The following is a 22,631-nucleotide window of genomic DNA, read 5'->3' as shown; positions in this document are numbered from 1 at the left end:
AGCGCTCTATGGTGCAACAAGTAACCAGCACAATGCGGACGGAACGCTCCTGCACACATAAGCACTCAGCACCCTAATGGAGTGCCACTGGTACCCACTGTGTAAATGTGATAACACACTCTGCCAACTCCGTGGCCCCAGCCTTCTTACACCTTCCGGGTCACCCCATTTGTTCTATACCCCAGGTTGGTAAATAACCAACCCCACTCCCCAGACACAAGGCCGCACACACCCAAAGTCACTTAATCTGGGTCTTCGGGAAAAAGGAGGGAATATGAAGTACGTTTATTACAAGTTAGACATAAACAAGGGGAGGTTAGCAGCCATTCAGGAAGTTTACCCACAGGTCTCTTTCACAATGGAGTCATGCAGTTTCTTGACCTGTTTCCGAACTGTCTTGGAAGCGTTCCTACGAACAAGTCAATCTCTCTCACTACTACCTGGCGCCAAGATGTCATCGGGAGGGGCTAGGTGGGAAAAGGCCTGTTGATTCGACAGGATGAGGGTCAAAAAGGAAATAACCGATGAATGGAGAGTAACAAAGGGGAGCACCTCGATAGGATGAGGCACCCAGTCAGGTTCAAGATGATGATGGTCATGCCTAGGCAATCCAGGCACAGCGTCTGGTGTGCACTGGTACGAGTCGCACCAGACCCTTCAGATCTCAATCACAATGAGTTACACTTTTCATACCTCCCTGGAAATGAGGCACTATGACCTGCGCATGTTCAAATGTGTTGCACCAGGCAATTGTGGTTACACACAATGGAGAATTACAAATTCTGTGCCACTCTGGACAGGAGGTACCTTGTCCGGTGCATGATGATCAGGTTGTACCAGACCAGTCCTGTCTCACACACAGCTACAAGTTCAGCAGAGCCACACAAAGTAGAATGTGGTACTACTAAGGCACACACCCAACTTAGAGGGTCGCACCCTGTAAATCAGACACTGAACGCAATGTGTATGCAGTCGACGTGTCACTTTGGCTCCTGCAATCGGTAAATCCGCTCACCAACTAGACACTTATGAGTGTCAGGGTTGCTGAGTTTTGGGAATCACACGCCTTAGATGCGGGGAAAATTTCTGGGTCCCGCACTAGGCAACCTGATCTCCAGGCACAAGTCTTTCCATGCTCACACCACTCTACCCAATGGGATTTGATAGCCAATGTGGGCACTTGAGAGTGCACCGCTCTCCAGATGTAAGGTAGATGGTGTTGATCTCTTGCAGGTGATCTTTGATGTCTTTGAGATCTCAGAGAGAACAGCAGGCCCGCAGAACGGCCCTTGGAGAGGACACTTCAGGGTGCCACACTTCAGCAGGTCTCGACCCAGGCCAGCCACTATTCCGAAGGGACCCTTTGACCCCTTCATGGGCTGTAATCCTCCATGTGCACAACATAGTCCTCTGACAATGTGCACCACGCAGTTCAGTTCTCCGGTCCAGCATCCCTGCAAGGGTATCTCACCCTTTGCTGAAGGATTGCACCCATAGTTATGCTATTGTGTGCCTCTGAAGTAAGGGGGCAGTGTAGGGCTTTTCCTTTGAACTACAGGTGTCTCCTCTAATTTGTAGGCCTGTCTGCCATTGGGCCGTGGAAGGCAAATCTTAATCATTAGATGGGCCATGACCCGGAACCGAGAGGCCAGGTGTCAAAAACCTCTCTCCCCCCATCTATTAAATCCAACACTCAAATGGCAGGGGTCTGTCGTTACCACTGCATGTCCATGGTTTATGGCTGTTGCTGAGGAATGCACAGAAGTGCTCCCCCTAGCCCTGGTCCCACTGGAACCAGGCACCATGGCATCCAAGACACTGGTAGCATAGAAATGCTCATATTCCATGAGTGGCATTTCTAAGCAAGTTGTGCAAACATTACCTTTACCATTGGAAAACGTTTGGTACAGCCAATCCAATGACAGGAAACATGACTACACTGCAATGCACTATTGCAGCCTGAAATAATGTCAATCACTTCCCCATATCAACTTATGGGAAGAGCAAGTCTCATCGGTAGTGAAAACGCACACACAGGTATTCCTCACTACCTGGGGCAATGTGCGATATCGTGCACACTCACCTGCAATGGCAGGTCGGACACAGTCTTTAGTACCAAAGGTGCAAGTGCAACAAAAGACTGGACACTGGTTTAACTGAGACGAGGTTAGAGCGTGTGTGTGTGTGTGTGTGTGTGTGTGTGTGTGCGCGCACACACACGCACACGCACACACACACACCTGCATTGGGGGCAGCACACTATCACAGGCACTATAGACGCGATTGAGCACACACAGCGGCCTGCACTACAAGCTGCCTTGAGTTTATTCAGTATAGAGACTAGCGTGCACCCACCTGTCGGCCAACATTAGAGGACACAGTCTGAGCCACTTCCCAACATGATGGGAAGGACGCACACACTTTCATACTGTATGTGTTACAGTGGGAAAGTGCCCAGAGCCTGGAGGCCACACAACAAGATCAACAAAACCAGGGTAAAAAAAGACAACGTTTAGGGGAACGCTACCTGATGACTATCAGGTCCAGCACGCGCTGGGCAAAGATATCCTGGATCACATCTGGCAGAAGACACCACTCGTGATCAGCACCCTGGAGATACCTAGAAAGGGACCATCTCACAGGGAAAACCAGGACGGGTTCCCCAGCTGCCTACAGCGCCAGGACACTTGGGTAGAGTAACAGTGCGCTTTACAAGAATCCCACATTCAAGATAACGTTAGCTCAGGCTGTCGGCTCTGAAATTCAAAGACCTCGCTAGGTAATTAGAGGTGAGCCAGATCCCTTCCTGGTGTCTAAGACCAGTCTCAGTGCTTCTAGGCAAAGGAGATGAAATCCAATTTCACACCCCCTCCCAACATGGTACCTCCCGAAATATTGGCATTCGAGAAAGCGGTTATCACTGAAGTAGAGCAACTGAATGAGCCAACTCCATTTAGGAACATGACAGGAGCAGAATTCCAAGCAATACAATCTCTACAGAACAACACCACCATCGTGATTAAGAGTGCAGACAAGAGGGGAGGAATTGTGATCCAGGACCGAGTAGATTACGACGCAGAGTGCTGTCGTCTTCTGAATAACCAGACTAATTACATTCCCCTGCACGAAGACCCGTCAGAAAGTTTAAAAATTGAAGACTAGAATTAGTGACTACTGCTGAACATGATGGCATTATCAGTAAGCACGAGGCGGATTTTCTAACCACCACAGAGGGTAAAATTCCATACTTTTACACCCTCCCGAAAACTCATAAAGGAGTCCTACACCACCACCGGGCCGTCCTATTGTGTCGGGTATGGGTTCAATACTCGAACCGCTTTCAAAATACTGCGACTTCTTTCTAAGACCAATCATTGAAGCCACAAGTACCTACATCAAGGACACGAAGAGCCTCTTGGCCATGCTACAAACAATTACTTTACCAGAAGACCCATGTCTTCTTGTTACGCTCGATATCGAGAGTTTATATACCTGTAAACCACAGGATGCGACTATTGAGGTATTGGCAGAGATGTTACAACAGACAACTTGGGAATATAACACCACCAGAGCATTTGTCGTCGAGATTGCGACTCTAGCCCTTAAACGCAACTCCTTCGAATACAATGGGAAACTGTACTTACAAGCAACGGGGACTTCAATGGGAAGCACGTTCGCGCCCAGTGTGGCAGGGTTATATGTGTACCATTTCGAGTGCGAGCACATACTGAACGAATCTAACCCTTTCTCGTAAAATATGTTACTATGGCAAAGGTACATAGATGACGTTCTATTGATTTGGAGAGGTGATAGTACCTCTTTAACATCATTTTTTGATTGGCTTAATGGTCTAAATCGTCATCTCAAGTTCACTCATGATTATGCCGAGGATAAGATTGTGTTCCTAGACGTGACAATTTCACGCATTGGTAATGATCTGCGTACAAAAACTTACTATAAACTCACATCAAGGAATAACCTATTACTCCAGCTTCCATCCTCAACCCATCAGGGAAAATCTCCCTTTTGGACAGTATTTGCGAATACGACGCAATTGCAGTGAGTTGAGTGATTTCAAACAACAAGCCCAGGACCGGACAGGCAAATTACAACGCCGGGGTTATCCAAAACATCTACTGGAGAAAAGTTGTAAACGGGCGCGGAACCAACACAGAGATGCCTTATTGGAGAACCATCCCAAAGGGGCTCCTTCTGAAATCCCACTTACATGCGTGACGACATTTAACCCTTTATCTAATGCAGTCACCCGCTGCATAAACAAACACTGGCAAGTACTCACTAGTACTGATCACAACTGGGAGAAGCCCCTCATGTCATTTAAACGTGCAAGAAGTCTCAAGGATGCCCTTGTCCATACCCGTCCCAGACAACATGACCACACCAACACTGAAGGTGTTTTGAATGCATGGGGTTTACCCCCGATAATTGGACATTATCCATGTAGTGGTTGTGCCGTGTGCCCACTGACCTGTGCCACAAAATTTCTGAATTTAGAAGAAGGAAAAGTGTGGCAACAAAGAACAAACACATATTGCAACTCGTGCTTTATCTACCTAATCACCTGCCCTTGCGGGTTAAAATACATCGGAATGACAACGAGACGTGTAAAGTTAAGCATCGGTGAGCACCGAAGTAATATTCGTTGTCACAAGACCAACACGAAATTAACATCTCACTATTTTCAGCAGAAACATACACCAGAAGAATTGAAATGGACTGTGATCGAACAACTGACCCAGGGGTCTGAGGCCAGTTTGTTCGAAAAAGAACAAAGATGGATATATCGCCTCTCGAGCCACCAAACGGGCCTTAATGACGATATTCCCTGGGGTACAGTGATGAAGAGATAAGAGCTTTTCCCAAGTACTGTTTGTATTTTCTCCCTGCCTTTTCCTCTTTTGCATATCCTTTGAGACTGGGCTTTATTTATTTCTTCGACTTTTATGGACCCTATGTTTGGGTTCATCAATTTGAAGAGATTCCCTACTATGAATAATGACCCAATAACTAACTGAATCGACATAAATAATGACTCCAAATTATGAAGACTTTGTTACTTGTGACTTTCTAAGAGCATGGTCCCTCAATATCTAAATGCTCATACATACATGTTTAAGTATTCTGTGTTGACCAATATAAAATAACAACATTTCAAATATACTTCTGAAATGGCTCCGATTACTTTAGGAACAAAAACAATTATAAGTGACAAATTGTGGCTTTTTGCAGCATGAGGAAGTCCCTAAAGTCTTAAACATATGACCCTTGTGGGTTTTTAGTATCCATGATCCATCTAAAAAGCCGCTTCACATATCTGGGTTGATAACTCGAAATGAAGACAGTACCAATAAAGTGCTGGCTTTAAAGAAAAGAAAAAAAGAAAAAAAGAGAAAAAGATATGTCAGAAACGATTTACGGTTGAGGATTTTGGTAGTTTGAAAATTGCGTTTATCAACATATGAAGTGGGTTTTTACATTTTATTTTCGGAAATTCCTTTTCATAGTTTACGTTTCATAATTTCCAAACGCAAACCCCCTGATGCTTAAACCTCACCGCAACCTAAGAAAATGTCTCTTTAAGACGCAACGCACGCCTACCACGTGACCAACCCCTGACCTCGCTCTTTTATTGACGCTAAGCGTCTGTAGCCTCACTTTCCGGGCGGCGGCAGCGGACAAAGTAGGTTGCTGGAGGCGAGTCGTTACCAGCGAAGTAAGTGCGGCGCATTGTAATTCTAAATCGGCATGGATGACGATCCTTTTTCCAACGCCTAGATTGACGATTCAATCCTTTTTTGTACAGTGGCTGTAGCGTGAAGAGAGCCTCCCCCGCTTAGCCCACTGATGACAGCACCATAGTATCGTGCTGTGAGTATCACAAACCGGCAGCTCTTCATGTTTTGTTGCTTTCTAAATGGGTCCCGATTTCCTGGCTCGTGTTTCACTCGGGAGGAATAGGGCCTCATTTTTTGCAATCCCTTTAGTGAAACGGGGTCAATTAAATATGCACCTTTTCAATCTCAAGAGACCATTCTTTACTTGAACACTCATCAGAGCCAATTATACTGAATATGTATCATTATTGGCTAATCTTATCTGATGAGGTAATATGCTGATTTGAAGGCTTGTTTAAACAAGTAAGCCTATTGTCATTATATGCCAAGACAGGGAAGTTACCTTCCCAAGTCTATCCTCCACTTATCCTAAATCTGGGTTGTTAAGGGGTATTGTCACTAAGGAGTGACTTATAATGCTGGAATTAAAAGGGATATATGTATAAATGAATATGTTGTACATAAAAAGAGTGATTTGAAAAACGCATTAATGCTGTGCTTTCTAATTACAGATTTTTTTGGGCACCTGGAAAAACTAGGGTGCAGAAACCGAACATTTCCGGTATTTTTTTTTACAAAATTCTATTTTTCACATATTATATATCCACTGGTTGGACGCGCCTTAGCGAGCGCGGACCACCAGGGATATTCACGTTATTGGTCCTGAAGAAAGCTGCATGAATTAATAGAGACAGCTGAAACATGTCGACCTGCTTTTGAAGGGATATAAGTGGTCAAAAATATTGCCACTAGCAATATCCCACACATTGTTTTTAATAATATTAGCTGACCACCAAATAAAGTTGTTTTTGGTACAACTAATATTTTTTAATATCTCACTATCACCTGCACCTAGACACATACTTATCAAGTTCATTTCACAATAACCTGCTCCGCTGTAAATCAGGCGTTGAAGCACACTGGAGGGACATTTGGTTCCTCCAGTGGGAACCCCATGATGAAGCATGTCACCACTAGGGTGAGTGAGGGATCTTCTTAATTAAATATGAGTTATTGTTTTTCCTTTTGTATGTGTATTCACCCTTTTTCCCTATTTTTGTTCCAATATCGCCTTGTCACTGTTGGTGGAAGGTTTTTTCCTATGGTGTGCCTGGCTCTATTTCTTTGCCCACAGCACCATCAAGTCACTCCTTAGTTGTTAGTTACATTTATGATTGGGGATATAGGAGTGATCCTTTGTTTATCCTCCCTCTCTTGTTGTTAATATATACAAAGGAGATGAGGCACTAGTCCCCCATGCTTGATCACATACCACAATACAGTTGCGTTGCTGGTCAAGATCTGGAGAACTAACCCATTAAGGAGGTGAGGAAGTCTGTGAATGCCAGCCAAATAACCAGCCGTTGCAGCAGGTTGATGTGCAGAACCCAATCTTCTGCCTCTGATCTCCAGATCCTCCAGATGAGCTCCCCATCCAAGGGTGGTGGCATCAGTAACCACAGTAATTACTGCCGGAGCGGAAGTGAAGACCGTCCCTTGCGTCAGGTTCGCCTCCTTGCCCCAGCAAGCCACTTCAAATGCAGCCTGGAGGAGATCATGGAGTCTAACAGATAACCATGTATTGGATGCACAGCCTGCAGAGGCACCAATGCAGGGCACTTCTGTACCAACGTCCATGTGTGACTAGAAGAATGCAGGAATCCAGCAGATCTAGGTATTGCAGAACTCTCAGGACTGAGATTCCTGCACCTTGTTGGAAAGATGGGACCTTCCCCTTGATGTCTTGCATTCTCCGCGGTGGAGGAAAGGTGCAGGGAAGGGTAGTGTCTATTACAGACTCTATTTAAAGGATTTACTGGTAGTCCCACAAGTGAGATTTGGTCTTGTTAACTGAAAAGCACAAGTGGAACAGCGGATATGCTGTCGACTTCTAAAGGTGTACCACCAACTGCAGCGAACTAGCTATGAGGAGCCAGTCGTCCAGGTATGGAAATGGGGATTCCCGACTGAGATGGGCTGCAACCACCACCTTCACTTCTATAAGGACTCAAGGTACAGATGTCAAGCCAAGAGTAGTACCACAAACTTCTAGCACATAGAACCCACCACAAATCACAAGTACTTCCAATGAGACTGCAGGTTAGGGATGTTTAAGCATTCATCCTGCCGGTCCAGGGACACCATCCAGTCTCCAAGTTGCAAAGCCAGTAGAACTTGAGCTAGGGTCAGTATTTTGAACATTTACTTTTATAGGAAGAAGTTCAGGTTCCTGAGATCCAGAATCAGACACAGACTGCCATCCTTATTAGGCACCAGGAAGTAATGTGCATTACAACTGTGGTCCCGTTCCTTGTCTAGCACCAATTCCACCGCTCCTTTGTGGAGGAGAGCTGACATTTCCTGTTGTAAAATGGCCAAATGGTTGGGAGGTGGAGAGGAAGGGAGGTGGCAGGACATGAAGGGAAGGGTGTAGCGCTTTTTCACAATTTGTAGGACCCACTAGTATGAAGTGATGGTCTTTCAGGCCGGTAGAAAACAGAAAACATTTCCTCCCAGAGTAGGTTTGAGGAAGTGAACTAGGCCCTCTTTCCTTGGGGTGCGGGGGCAGAGGAGGAGGATCGCAGGGTGGATCCGCATACTTTCAGGCTACCATGGCCCCTGTGCTGCTCGACGAGGGGATTCTGCTGTTGCTGGAGTGCAGTTGGGTACTGATGGGGACAAAAGGAAAAGTCTACAGGCACCGCGCACATACCTTTTGGCATAAACCATGCCAAGGGGAGCCACAGCTACCTTCTGGTGTGCAGGGGTACTACGCACAAAAGAAAATCCCGATCCAGTCCAACACATGGGGGTGATTTTAAGGTAAGGAATCTGCTTCAAGAAATTTCTATCAGATTGCTCCTCCACACCGACCTGGATAATCCAAGACGCCAATTTTCCAGTGCAGGCTGGGTGCGAGTAGCCTCAATAATGTGAACACCAACACTGATGACTTCGATAGGTGACAGTGTTTGTCATCCCTGAGACTTTAAAGGCAGAAAACAAGTATGACACTAGGATTATTCTTTTACTGCTATAAAAAAATACATGGATAACCAGTTTCCAGGTTACAGTTTATTCTAAAATGATTCATAACTGGAGTCAATTCAATCTTAGATAGTATCTTAGATTATACCCCATGTTATGTTATGTTTCAGTGATTTATAACAGGCACAGCTACTCATGAGTGTCGCAGGAGCCAAAAAAGAAAACTGTGGGGTACTGTGTGATGTTACCGATTAGATCAACATTAGCGTTTTAGTCTCTTCCTGAACAGACTGGGGTCGTGAATGCTCCGCAATTCAAGGGGAAGAGAGTTTCAAGCTTCAGCTGCTTTGAAAGATAGAGAACTTCCTCCTATTCTAACAAGCTGAAAGCGAAGGGTTGATGCCAGACACTGTGAAGCAGAATGCAGATGTCTTCGGGGAGCCTTAAATTTGACTCTTTGGACCACTGGAAGCCAGTGCAGATCCTGCAGATGTTTTACGCTAGACCTACCCGGAATGACCATTAGAACTCTGGCCGCAGCATTTTGTACTACTTGGAGTTTCTTGAGCTGGTATCCTGGTACGCCTATATAAAGTGCATTGGCATAGTCAAGGCGACTGAGAATAAGAGCACGCGTGACCATATCCTTGGCAGTCCTATGTAATAGAGGTAGGAACTTCCTAAGGGACTTCAATGTGCCAAAACACTTGCCTGTCAGTTTCTTTGTTTGCGTAGAAAACCAGAGATTTTCCTCGAACCAGACTCCCAAGTTCTTGACTGCCTGTCCCGTAGAACTGGGTAGGGGTAATCTGACGGCCAGAGAGCTTCCCTGAACTGTGGAGGAAAGGATCCATATAAGAGGATTTCAGACTTCTCCTCGTTACACTTTAGTTGACCTGCTGCAAGCCATTTAAATACGGCTATTAGACAGTTTTTAGCTTGAGTTGGAGGTGTATCAGTGTCCTTCCAAGTGAAGAGGAGCTGGGTGTCATCCACGTCATCATGGCACAGCATACTAGCAAGAGCATTACAATAAAATACATTTTGCAATGAAAATGAATCTCAACTCATGTTGATTTCGGTGCGAGTATTATAGTAACCCCTCTGCCCCATGAAAATATTCAAAGAGCCTCAAAGCTGGTAGTCTGTCATACTATTAATTTAAAATGTTCATCGCTCTTTCCACCAATCTTGCTCTTACTTGTTGGATGTGGGACTGCAGAGAAAGGCGGTATTCAAAATATAGAGCCAGATACAGGAAAACACAAACACTTCCTATGAACCCACAATGGTTCATGTTCAGGACAGAAGAGGAAATGAATGGAACTTCAACCAACCAGACTTCTTGCAGAGCAGTAAGTGGGTGATGCAGATCAAGACACCATTAGGGCCAACACCCCTAACTGCACTAGAATGGAACCATCAGAATCCAAGACCTCATCCACGCCCAGCACACAGCCAAGTCCAGAAGCATAGTCTTCCCAGGAGTCAGAGACAGTCTTCCTAAATTGAATATCCATTTACATAAAACCATCTCCCTAAATTGAACATCCATTTGCATAAAACCACTAAACAGACCAACTTCTTCCTTACTGTTCATGTCACTGTACTTTAGGGACAAATAAACAGATACCGTCTCATATCCCAATTGGGAGGGAGAAAGAGTCCGTTCACAGGGGTAGTGATCTTCATTTTGATGATGTAGTAACTTAGATTAGAAATATGTGAGGGCAAAAAGAGAGAACACAGTCACCCGAGTAAATGTCTATGTTGCTTAGCTACTTGTATAGTCATGGCATTGTTTTTTTATTGAACAATACAGCATTCACTATAATGGGGTCAAGAAGCAACTGCTTTATTGCAGGAATATGGGTCTTTCTATATGTATACATACAAACATTCATATACGGACATATGTATACACATTAGCCAGTGGCGGTCGCCACTAGGTAGTTCTAGTCAGGTTAGTGTTTCCATAGAATATGCATTTTTTGTGTTGCTAATAACTTTGTTCCCGTTTGACGAATCTACACTAAATCTTCCAAAAAGGTGCGTAGTTTTGACTGCTTAAGCATGGAAATGTTCGTGGTGATCCATCACGCAGGGGCCAAGAAGAAAGTAGGGTCACAAAACACAAACACCCCATGCATTTTCCATAAACTTCTTTAAGCTGTACCGCAAAAACTGCTGAACAGAATCACACCAAATTTGGAAGGAAGCTAGATCTTGGTCCTTAGAGTGTGCCTTCTGTGAGCTGGTGTAAATCAGTTTTGTAGCTGTTGAAAAATTCAGGTTTAAAAAATGTGCATATCTGGATGGTTGGGTCTGAGGGAGCCTCGAAGGAGCGACAATTTAAAAACAGAGCACTCAGATTGACCCAGGGAAGGAGTAGTTTCTTTTCTGTAACTCCAGTTCTGTAGTAGGGGAATCTCTGTTATAGTCATAATCTAGTGAATAGTCCCGCTCATGTGCGTGGACCCCGGAGCAAACAAAAATAATCTCTTAAGATGTCTTATTTGACAAATAATGCAGCCTAACACTTCCAAGGCTAAAAAGGCCACCCCTTCATCTCAACAGTGAAAAGGATAGCCAACAATGTCAGATTTTACACATTTTACCAAGTTTCCTTCAAAGAGAAAACTCCCCTTCAACAAAATCCTTGAAATGATAGAGATGGAGAGTTTGACAGACAAGCCCCCATAGGCTGCCATTATGTGTGTGGAAAAGGGATACTGTGTCTTTAAGGAACTCTCCAGAGACCCTCGGTATCCCAGGATGCACAGCCAAAGTCCTTTTACTTTCAGTTCTTTTTGAAGGTGTATAAAGCAAGGCCTGTAGCATACATTACAGTACCATTTTCTCCACCAGGGAGGAGGGCGGGCGCTTATGACTATAACAGAGATACCCCTACTACAGAACTGGAGTTACAGAAAAGAAACTACTCCTTCTGTAGTAGGGGATCTCTGTGTATAGTCATAATCTAGTGAATAGAATGGCAAGCCCATCCCAAACAACCAACCCGGCGGTGGAGAAAAAACAGACAACACCTCTAATGTGCAAATAGATTTCTCAATGAAGCCTGCCCAACCTGAGAATCTGCTCTGGCGTCAGAGTCCACTCAGTAATGCTTAGAAAAGGTGTGGACCGACTTCCAAGTGGCAGCCCTGCAGATTTCTGCAATGGGAACATTACGAAGCAAAGCTGTTGTAGCTGCTTTGCCTCTGGCAGAATGAGCCTTAGGCTTACCCCCTAAGTATTTGTTAGCCTTCTGTTAACATAAATGGATACAGGACCGGTGGAGCAGGTCCGTGAACCACCTCTGTCGGGGCCACTCCGGAGCAATGAGGATCATCCGTGCTCTGGACCGGGACAGCTTGATGAGCACTGCCGGAATCAGGGGAATGGGTGGAAAAGCGTACAGAGAGCTGTTCGAACAGCTGATCTATAGCGCATTCCCCAGAGTCCCTGGTTGGTAATACCTGGAGGCGAAGTCTCAGCAATTTCTGTTTTCGGCGGTGGTGAACAGATCTACGTCTGGAGTGCCCCACCTGTCAAAGATGTCTCCTAGCACTTAGTCGTTCAGAACCGACTCTTGGTTTCCTTGCACCAGCCTGCTGAGTGCGTCCGCCTGAGCATTCTGCACACCTGGGAGATGGGTAGCCATTATCGTCAGTCCTCTGGCTAGCAGCCAGTGCCAGATCGCCTGCGCTTCTTGTGACAGTGTGTGCGATCTTGAGCCCCCCTGCTTGTTGAGGTAATACATCGTGGTCGTATTGTCCGTCTGTACAAGCAAGGAGTTTGTCTGGAAGGACAGATGAAAGGCCTTCAGTGCCAAGTGGAAAGTTCTGAGTTCCAGGAAATTGATGTGATACGTGGACTCCGCCGGGGACCACGTTCCCTGGATCTGTAGATGGTCTGAATGCGCTCCCCAGCCTTGGAGAGAAGCATCCGTGACGATAGTCTGAGTGGGAATGTCCTTTTGGAATGGAACCCCTTTGAGGAGATTCTCTGCTGAGCACCACCATTTCAGGGACTGTTGAGCGTGAAGGCCAGCTGGATTCTGTCATCCCAGCTCCCCCGCTTCTGGTCTCTCTGATACTCCAGACATTCCTGCAGCGGCCTTATGTGGAGGCGTGTGTGTGGCTAGGAAGATGCAAGAGGCCATCGACCCCAGTATAGAAGACACCGTCCTCACTGTCGTAGATGGAACCGCCATGAGAGCTTGAGCCTTCCGAAGGATCGATGATCGTCGCTCCTCCGAAGGAGACACGATTGCTGAAAGAGTATCGATGGAGGCTCCCAAGTACTGAAGGCACTGGACAGGAGTCGGAACAGACTTGGACATGTTTATGTGCAACCCCAGCTGGCTCAACAGAACAGCCGTCCTGTTGAAGTGCAATTGCGCTTCCTGGAACGTGGAGGCTTTGATCAACCAGTCGTCCAGGTACGGGTAGACTAACACCTTGTTCTTTCTCAGGTGAGCCGCCACCACTGCCATGCACTTTGAAAAAGTCCTGGGCGCAGACTTCAGTCCAAACGGTAGTACGGTGTACTGATAGTGATTTGTGCCGACCAGAAATCGCAGGAACGTCTGATGTTTCTGTGCAATGGGCACATGGAAGTACGAATCTTGCAGATCTATTGCGCAAAGCCAGTCTCCTCTATGCAGCTGAGGATAAATCTGGTGCAGAGACAGCATGCAAAACTTCTCCCTGTGAATCCATTTGTTTGCTTGTCGCAAATCCAGAATGGGCCTGAGCTCGTTCTTGTCCTTCTTGCGCACCAGAAAGAACCGGGAGTAAAGACCCTTTCCCCTTTGAGACAAAGGTACGTCTTCTATCGCCCTTTTTCTTAACAGGGTATAAGGCCTCCGCTTGGAGCTCGAGCAGCTGGAACTGTGAGCGAACCGGTGGAATCGCTGGAGGCGGGCTGACGAAACGAAGACTGTATCCATTGCAAACAATATTCAGCACCCACTTGTCCTGAGTAATTTTTCCCCACTCTGCCAAGTAATTCTGTATGCTTTCCCCCCACCGGAGCGGGTAACGGAAGAGGGGGAAGTAGCACCTCAGGGCTTAGAACCGGCCGGGCCCTTGTTCACCGAGGAGGACTGCTGTCCGCCTCTGCCCCTCTGATGCTTCTGGAATAGTTGCTGCTGGTACTGCTGCTGTTGTTGCTGTTGACCAGATGTTGACCAGCTTGACGACCCTGCCCTCGTCTTTGAGAACCACACCGCCTCTGGAACGGGCAGAAGGACTTCTGCTCTTTTGGTTTCTCCAAACCAACGACTTTAAGTGTCTCTACCTCTGCCTTCATGCGGGCCATCTCCTTGTCCGCATGTGACCCAAAGAGAGTCGATCCAGAGAATGGTAAATTATTGAGAGATGTAAGGCGCAACCAGGCATGTCGTCGTAAATTGATGCCATGGCATTACCCATGCGCAGCCAGGAGAGAGGCATCCGCCGCCGAGCTGATGACCTGATTGGAGACCATCATGCCTTCGCTCACAATCTCCTGGAAGTCTTCTCTCCTATCTCTCGGGAGTAGCTCCAGGAATTGCTGAAGGGACTCCCACAAGGAGCAGTTATAGCGACCCAAGAGCGCAGAGGCACTCGCCGCTTTCATGGAGGTTGCCGCTGTCCTGCAGACTTACCGTCCAGCTGAGTCCATCTGACGACTTTCCTTATCTGGCGGCACCGTAGAATCTTCTCCCTGTCACGCGGGGTCCTCCTTGAGAAGGCTTAACAAATCTCACAGGCTTCAGGGACATGGGAGGAAGGGAGACAGAGTATACATACTCTGTGGGGGTCAGATGTAGCCTTCTTCCTGGCACACTAAGGGCACTTGTCGAATAAAGCTGGCATATTCAACAGAAAGAGTGGGTAAAGCTGGCTAAAAAACCCAGCAAAAGGAAGAGGAAGACCCCAGACGTCGAGTGAAACACTCAAAACACTTGAAAAGTGCCAAAAATGGAAGAAATACCCAACAAGCATTGGAAATGCAATAGGTCTCGCATTAGAAAAGTTGGAGTTATTGGTCTTGTAAATGACATATTTTATTTATTTGTTGGTTTTTAAAATTGCTAAATTGATGGCTTTGTCATTTACAATGCCAATAGTTATAACTTTCGCGAATGTGACACCTATAGCATTTGGAATGCAACATGTTTTGTATTTACGTGACTTAGATGGCAGCTCTGGTCGTTAGGCCACATCTCTAGAGAGCAGGAGAGTGCAGCAGGGGAGAGAAGCACAGCAATGCAATAGATCTCGCATTAGGAAAGTTTGAGCTATTGGTATTGTAAAGGACACATTTTTTATTTATGTGCTTGTTTTGAAAATAGCGAATTAATAGCTTTGTTATTTACAATGCCAATAGTTTTATCTTTCGCAAATGTGACACCTATTGTAACACAATATGTGTTGTGAGGGTGAGTAAGGGTGAGGGTGAAGGGTTGAGGGTGAGGGGTTGAGGGTGAGTGAGGGTGAGGGGTTGAGGGTGAGTGAGGGTGAGGGGTTGAGGGTGAGTGAGGGTGAGTGAGGGTGAGTGAGGGAGGGTGAGGGAGGGTGAGGGAGGGTGAGTGAGGGTGAGTGAGGGTGAGTGAGGGTGAGTGAGGGAGGGTGGGGGGTTGAGGGGGAGGGGTCGAGGGTGAGGGGTTGAGGGTGAGTGAGGGTGAGGGGTTGAGGGTGAGTGAGGGTGAGTGGGGGGTGAGTGAGGGTGAGGGTGAGTGAGGGTGAGGGGTTGAGGGTGAGTGAGGGTGAGGGGTTGAGGGTGAGTGAGGGTGAGTGAGGGTGAGGGGTTGAGGGTGAGTGAGGGTGAGTGAGGGTGAGGGTGAGTGAGGGTGAGTGAGGGTGAGTGAGGGTGAGTGAGGGTGAGTGAGGGTGAGTGAGGGTGAGTGAGGGTGAGTGAGGGTGAGTGAGGGTGAGTGAGGGTGAGTGAGGGTGAGTGAGGGTGAGTGAGGGTGAGTGAGGGTGAGTGAGGGTGAGTGAGGGTGAGTGAGGGGTTGAGGGTGAGTGAGGGTGAGGGGTTGAGGGTGAGGGTGAGTGAGGGTGAGTGAGGGTGAGGGGTTGAGGGTGAGGGGTTGATGCCCACTGGGCTAAGTCTGCGCACGATAAGATCCCTTTATTATTATTATTATTGAGGGTGAGGGTGAGGGTGAGTGAGGGTGAGTGAGGGTGAGTGAGGGTGAGTGAGGGCGAGTGAGGGCGAGTGAGGGCGAGTGAGGGCGAGTGAGGGCGAGTGAGGGCGAGTGAGGGTGAGGGTGAGTGCGGGTGAGGGGTTGAGGGTGGGTGAGGGTGAGTGAGGGTGAGTGAGGGTGAGGGGTTGAGGGTGAGTGAGGGTGAGGGGTTGAGGGTGAGTGAGGGTGAGGGGTTGAGGGTGAGTGAGGGTGAGGGTGAGTGAGGGTGAGGGTGAGTGAGGGTGAGGGATTGAGGGTGAGGGGTTGAGGGTGAGTGAGGGTGAGGGGTTGAGGGTGAGTGAGGGTGAGGGGTTGAGGGTGGGTGAGGGTGAGTGAGGATGAGGGGTTGAGGGTGGGTGAGGGTGAGTTAGGGTGAGTTAGGGTGAGGGGTTGAGGGTGGGTGAGGGTGAGGGTGAGGGGTTGAGGGTGAGTGAGGATGAGTGAGAGTGAGGGTGAGTGAGGGGTTGAGGGTGAGGGGTTGAGGGTGAGAGGGTGAGGGTGAGAGGGTGAGAGGGTGAGGGGTTGAGGGTGAGTGAGGGTGAGGGTGAGTGAGGGTGAGGGTGAGTGAGGGTGAGGGTGAGTGAGGGTGAGTGAGGGTGAGGGGTTGAGGGTGAGTGAGGGGTTGAGGGTGAGTGAGGGTGAGTGAGGGTGAGGGTGAGTGAGGGTGAGGGTGAGTGAGGGTGAGGGTGAGTGAGGGTGAGGCGTTGAGGGTGAGTGAGGGTGAGGGGTTGAGGGTGAGTGAGGGTGAGGGGTTGAGGGTGAGTGAGGGTGAGGGGTTGAGGGTGAGTGAGGGTGAGGGTGAGTGAGGGTGAGGGTGAGGGGTTGAGGGTGAGGGGGTGAGGGGTTGAGGGTGAGTGAGGGTGAGGGGTTGAGGGTGAGTGAGGGTGAGGGGTTGAGGGTGAGTGAGGATGAGTGAGGGTGAGTGAGGGGTTGAGGGTGAGGGGTTGAGGGTGAGTGAGGGTAAGGGGTTGAGGGTGAGTGAGGGTGGGTGAGGGTGAGTGAGGGTGAGTGAGGGTGAGGGTGGGTGAGGGTGAGTGAGGGTGAGGGGTTGAGGGTGAGGGTGAGTGAGGGTGGGTGAGGGTGAGGGGTTGAGGGTGAGTGAGGATGAGTGAGAGTGAGGGTGAGTGAGGGAGGGGGTGAGGGGTTGAGGGTGAGTGAGGGTGAGGGGTTGAGGGTGAGTGAGGGTGAGGGGTTGAGGGTGAGTGAGGGTGAGGGTGAGTGAGGGTGAGGGTGAGTGAGGGGTTGAGGGTGAGTGAGGGTGAGGGTGAGTGAGGGTGAGTGAGGGTGAGGGTGAGTGAGGGTGAGTGAGGGTGAGGGTGAGGGTGAGTGAGGGTGAGGGTGAGTGAGGGTGAGTGAGGGTGAGGGTGAGTGAGGGTGAGGGTGAGTGAGGGTGAGGGTGAGTGAGGGTGAGTGAGGGTGAGGGTGAGTGAGGGTGAGGGTGGGTGAGGGTGAGTGAGGGTGAGTGAGGGTGAGTGAGGGTGAGTTAGGGTGAGTGAGGGGTTGAGGGTGAGTGAGGGTGAGGGGTTGAGGGTGAGTGAGGGTGAGTGAGGGTGAGTGAGGGTGAGTGAGGGTGAGTGAGGGTGAGTGAGGGTGAGTGAGGGTGAGTGAGGGTGAGTGAGGGTGAGTGAGGGTGAGTGAGGGTGAGGGGTTGAGGGTGAGTGAGGGTGAGGGGTTGAGGGTGAGTGAGGGTGAGGGGTTGAGGGTGAGTGAGGGTGAGGGTGAGTGAGGGTGAGGGGTTGAGGGTGAGTGAGAGTGAGGGTGAGTGAGGGGTTGAGGGTGAGTGAGGGTGAGGGGTTGAGGGTGAGTGAGGGTGAGGGGTTGAGGGTGAGTGAGGGTGAGTGAGGGTGAGGGGTTGAGGGTGAGTGAGGGTGAGTGAGGGTGAGTGAGGGTGAGTGAGGGTGAGTGAGGGTGAGTGAGGGTGAGTGAGGGTGAGTGAGGGTGAGGGTGAGTGAGGGTGGGTGAGGGTGAGTGAGGGTGAGTGAGGGTGAGGGGTTGAGGTTGAGGGTGAGGGGTTGAGGGTGAGGGGTTGAGGGTGAGGGTGAGTGAGGGTGAGGGGTTGAGGGTGAGTGAGGGTGAGGGGTTGAGGGTGAGTGAGGGTGAGGGTACATGCTTTTCACTTTCTTCAAAGGTTGTCCGTGCATCAAGGGTAGTTGACTGAACTTTAAGTATAATAATTGTACGTACTCTTCGGTGGCATTGAGCTCACACCCTCGAATGGTATTCGGTAGTATTGTTTCCTGTAGATTTCTATTTCCTGCTTATAAAGCGCATGTCTCGGTCAGTATCAGCAAAGTGGTATGTGCATGTGAAAGTCGGAGAGTTGGAGGCGGTTAAGGAAATGCAGAACATTCTGCAAAAGTAATGGGAAATCATTTTTATCTTGAAACTGTTTTTAACCGACAGTCTTTTATTCCTAATCATAGATGAGTGGGAGTAATACAGGGACTGGAGCAGCAGCGCCTCAGTTTGGATTGGTGTGGCAGGCAGGAGAAAGTCAGGAGAGGGAGGAGGGGGAACTGCTTGCGAAATGAAATTAAAAGCGGCCGGGCGGGAAATGCTCTCGGTAGCATTCGTTTGAAGTGTGAAGCAGGGGGCGGGAGCAGCCTTTTGCTTATAAAGCGCATGTCTCGGTCAGTATCAGCAAAGTGGTATGTGCATGTGAAAGTCGGAGAGTTGGAGGCGGTTAAGGAAATGCAGAACATTCTGCAAAAGTAATGGGAAACCATTTTTATCTTGAAACTGTTTTTAACCGACAGTCTTTTATTCCTAATCATAGATGAGTGGGAGTAATACAGGGACTGGAGAAGCAGCGCCTCAGTTTGGATTGGTGTGGCAGGCAGGAGAAAGTCAGGAGAGGGAGGAGGGGGAACTGCTTGCGAAATGAAATTAAAAGCGGCCGGGCGGGAAATGCTCTCGGTAGCATTCGTTTGAAATGTGAAGCAGGGGGCGGGAGCAGCCTTTGATGTGCGGATAATTAGGGGAGGAGAAGCCAGGAGATCCAAGCTTGGGAACAGATGGCTGGCGATTTGGTGCTGTGCACGCGCATTTTAGGTCAATGCGCTTGCGCATTGACCTAAAAGCCACGGGCACAGCACCAAATCGCCCAGTTAGTTTAACTCTGGTTAAAGCCCTATATCCTCGCAAGCTCGATGCGCATGCGCATCGAATAGCGAGACCTAAAAAGGGAGAGCTCAATGTTCCAGGGTCCTGCTAGCAGCAGCCGGAAAAAAGAACTGAAAGTAAACAGACTTTGGCTGTGCATCCTGGGATACCGAGGCTCTCTGGAGAGTTCCTTAAAGGCACAGTATCCCTTTTCCAGACACATAATGGCAGCCTATGGGGGCTTGTCTGTCTAACTCTTCATCTCTATCATTTCAAGGATTTTGGTGAAGGGGAGTTTTCTCTTTGAAGGAAACTTGGTAAAATGTGTAAAATCTGACATTGCTGGCTATCCTTTTCACTGTTTAGATGAAGGGGTGACCTTTGTAGCCTTGGAAGTGTTAGGGTGCATTATTTGTCTTGATTTTCTCTTAAGTGTCTATGCAGGACTGCATAGAAGACATTTTAAGAGATTATTTTTGATTGCTCCGGGGTCCACGCACATGAACGGGACTATTCACTAGATTATGACTATTCACAGAGATTCCCTACTACAGAACTTTTTTCCCCTGGGCCATCTCGTTCTTGTGGGCGGCAACTCCTGCGGGAGCGAGAGCTATGATTCACTGCCAGCAACAAGAGAAAAAAGTTGCTGCCAGCCCTTTCAGGACTCGCAGACTTAGTCCCTTATCCTAAAGTAAAAATTTTAAAAAGCCCATCCGCCTGGAATGCATTCCATAAGGGGGAGGGGGACTGCACCCCCTCCCTGCTCGATCCATTATAGGCACTGGTGGCAAAATATCCAAAAAAAGGGACAACCCTCTCCATGAGCCTTCAAAGGCCCCAGGACTCCATCCCCTAAGACTGATTTCTGCAATTAAGGGGAAGGGGGCCCTCCTCCCAGAGCGAGCTATTATAGACCCCTGGGAGCCAACCTTCCCGGACAAAATGTTCAAAAAGAACAGTAGGGGATGGGGTACCTGCGCCTTTAATGGCCAAAAGTACCCCATCCCCTATTGGCGGCTCACTTGCTGTGTCCCAGGAAGCCCACCCCCGAGACCCAATGGTTTCCCTGCCCGCACTGCGTGGGCAAGAAAACTTGTGCTTCCTCCACCATGGCGGAAGCATTTTTGAAGATCTTGCCAAACGGGAGCAAACACAAAGACTGCTCTCTGAAGGTAGGAGCTTAAAAAAAACACACAGCCTCTAATGCCAGCTAGCTTAAGGAGTAATGTGTACAAAAGAAACTTGGATGAGGTAATCAGTGATGTCATTTGAGATGTCACCAGTGAGGTCATAAATAAAGTCATAGAACATATCATGAGTGATGTAATGTGTGAGGTCATAAGCAGAGCATGGCAGGGCACAAGTTATAATTAACTCCAACTTTAACTGGTGAACTTCTGTGTTTTGTTTAATTAACTATAGCGTTATAGATGGTAAGTTCTCTAGGGTGTAAAACATATTGGAACAAATCACTGCTGCAGATCAAATAAGTAGCAGGGGTAACCTTCCCTTTTAACATGCTGACTTTATCGTTTGTACTTGTATTAGAGTATATACCATATTAAAGTCAGTGGGGTTTAGCAACTGCACTACTGTAATATGACTAGCAGCTAAAGGAAGACACTATTCGCACAGGCTGTGTACCAAAAAGCTGACATCCCTAATAAATTATAGAGTATCAATTATAATACAGAAGTGGAATCGCCTCTTCAAAACTTATGTGTCCTACTCAAGACAGTACATAAACCAATCCATTTAGCCACATAAGTGGCCTTTTTGAGATCAGAGAAATGTAGGAGTGTACATTACAGTAAAGTGGTGACAGAGCCAAAGCATACAAGTACTGACGAGAGGGCTCTTAATTTGAATAACCCTTAGACATGCACAGATCACTTTTTTTACTCCCAGCATCTACCGATTCCCAAGTGGAATAAGGAATGTAGTCCCTAACCCCATCATGTCTTAAGTCAGATAATTGATTATATATAATTTTTCGCTAAAGATTATATTTCAAATTTGCTCTGAACTTTGAGTGCTGCAGGTTTGTCCAGACTGTCTGGACCTGACGTTTGGGTGGTGATGCCAAGCAAAGTCTTATGAGGTAAGGTGCTGAATATAAGATTAAAGCGTTTGCACTGCTATCTTTAATACTACCAAGTATGAAATTAAAGAATTATCCCATGCAGTAGGGCTATCTACCACCCCTTACGGAAGTTAAAAATTAGATCTAATCTTCCAGGTTTTGTTTTATTGCCTGTAGACCTCTCTCAGAGGACTATGATGAATGTAGCTGGATTGCAATGCTCCACACACTTCGTAACAAACCTAAATAAAATTAAGGAAAAAACACAGAAAAGCAATCTGCAATCTACCTTGGTGGTCAAAGAGTGAGTCGGCAGCAGTTGCTTTCATTGAAGGTGCCTGTGTGATGGGCTTCAGGAAGAACCTATATCCCCTCAGAATAGATGCCATGAAGCGCAGGAAAGCCTCCTGGATCTCCATCTCCACTTCAGTCATCTTCTTTTGCCAGGAGAAATCGGCCTCTATTGGTGTCATCTCCACAGCAGATCCTTCCTGTGTCTTCCTGTGGACTGGATAATAAACGAAAGGGGATGATTAAAAGGATAGCTTTTCTACTACTGTAAGCAGTCTACTGTACTGAACATTATTTATGAGCTCATGGTCACACAAAATATTTCAAAGTTCCATAATCGCAAATTCCCACTTTAAATGCATTTTAACGTGAAGTCTATCTGAAAATGCACTGAACAGTTTGAATGTTATGTCAAGCAGGAGTACTGAAGCTAACATACACAACTGGTGTTAGAAAGTAAAAACCTTTAAGGAAAAATAAAGCTAAATCAATTTGCTGCACCTCTCACAATCGTCACCCGGCTAGTTATAGTGAACCTTACAAAGAAAACAAACATTTTTAGATTAACCAGTTTCTGTTTTTCAAGATGGATAGTATTGTGGATCTTACTTTCATACTAAAGGGCAAACAAAGCACTTATTAGTAGGCCTAAAGCAAATTCAACAAGAGCAAAAGCTGTGAAAGTGGCTCTGTTAAAGAACGTGCCCATAAAACATGCCACCTAACGAGCTGTACATATTTCCACAAGACACTATTGTCTGGATTCAGACCCCAGGGTGGATGCCCAAATAGGGCAAGCTTCACTGAGTTGTCTTTTGGGGTGATGGTTGATGCTCGTTTTCTTTCTGGTCTGCCACTTGAGGGACTGGCTTGTTATTCTCCCAGAATTGAAGACAAAGTAACTTACATGTTACCCTAGTTTTGTTGCAGAGGAAGCCTCATCATAGTCATAAGTAATCCTCCCAATATCCAGGAAGAGAAGGAATACAGTGTTTTCTTCCACTCACCCAGGATCCTCGTTACCATAAAAATGGAACTGACCCATCACCAATAGGGCATGATAGGATTCAGAGTGTAAAGTGAGGACCATAAGTCAGTGCTCATGTTTGTATGCATTTACATTACATCCATC

The 22,631-nt window shown here is 47.5% G+C and overlaps 1 protein-coding gene across 2 annotated transcripts in view; it reads right to left on the bottom strand.

The window, feature by feature from the left end:
- DENND4C (DENN domain containing 4C) overlaps positions 1-22,631 on the bottom strand; it is a 1,503,495-nt gene that overhangs the window by 881,800 nt on the left and 599,064 nt on the right. For both annotated transcript variants that reach the window (XM_086951990.1, XM_086951991.1), the window contains exon 13: positions 21,498-21,716. In XM_086951990.1, the coding sequence (XP_086808116.1) occupies positions 21,498-21,716 (219 nt within the window). The remainder of the gene's footprint in view (positions 1-21,497; positions 21,717-22,631) is intronic.

Source organism: Lissotriton vulgaris, unplaced genomic scaffold (genome assembly GCF_964263255.1).
Source record: "Lissotriton vulgaris unplaced genomic scaffold, aLisVul1.2 SCAFFOLD_247, whole genome shotgun sequence".
Taxonomy (NCBI): Eukaryota; Metazoa; Chordata; class Amphibia; order Caudata; family Salamandridae; genus Lissotriton; species Lissotriton vulgaris.
Note: the sequence above shows the minus strand (reverse complement) of the source record. Positions and strands in the feature narration are given on the sequence as shown.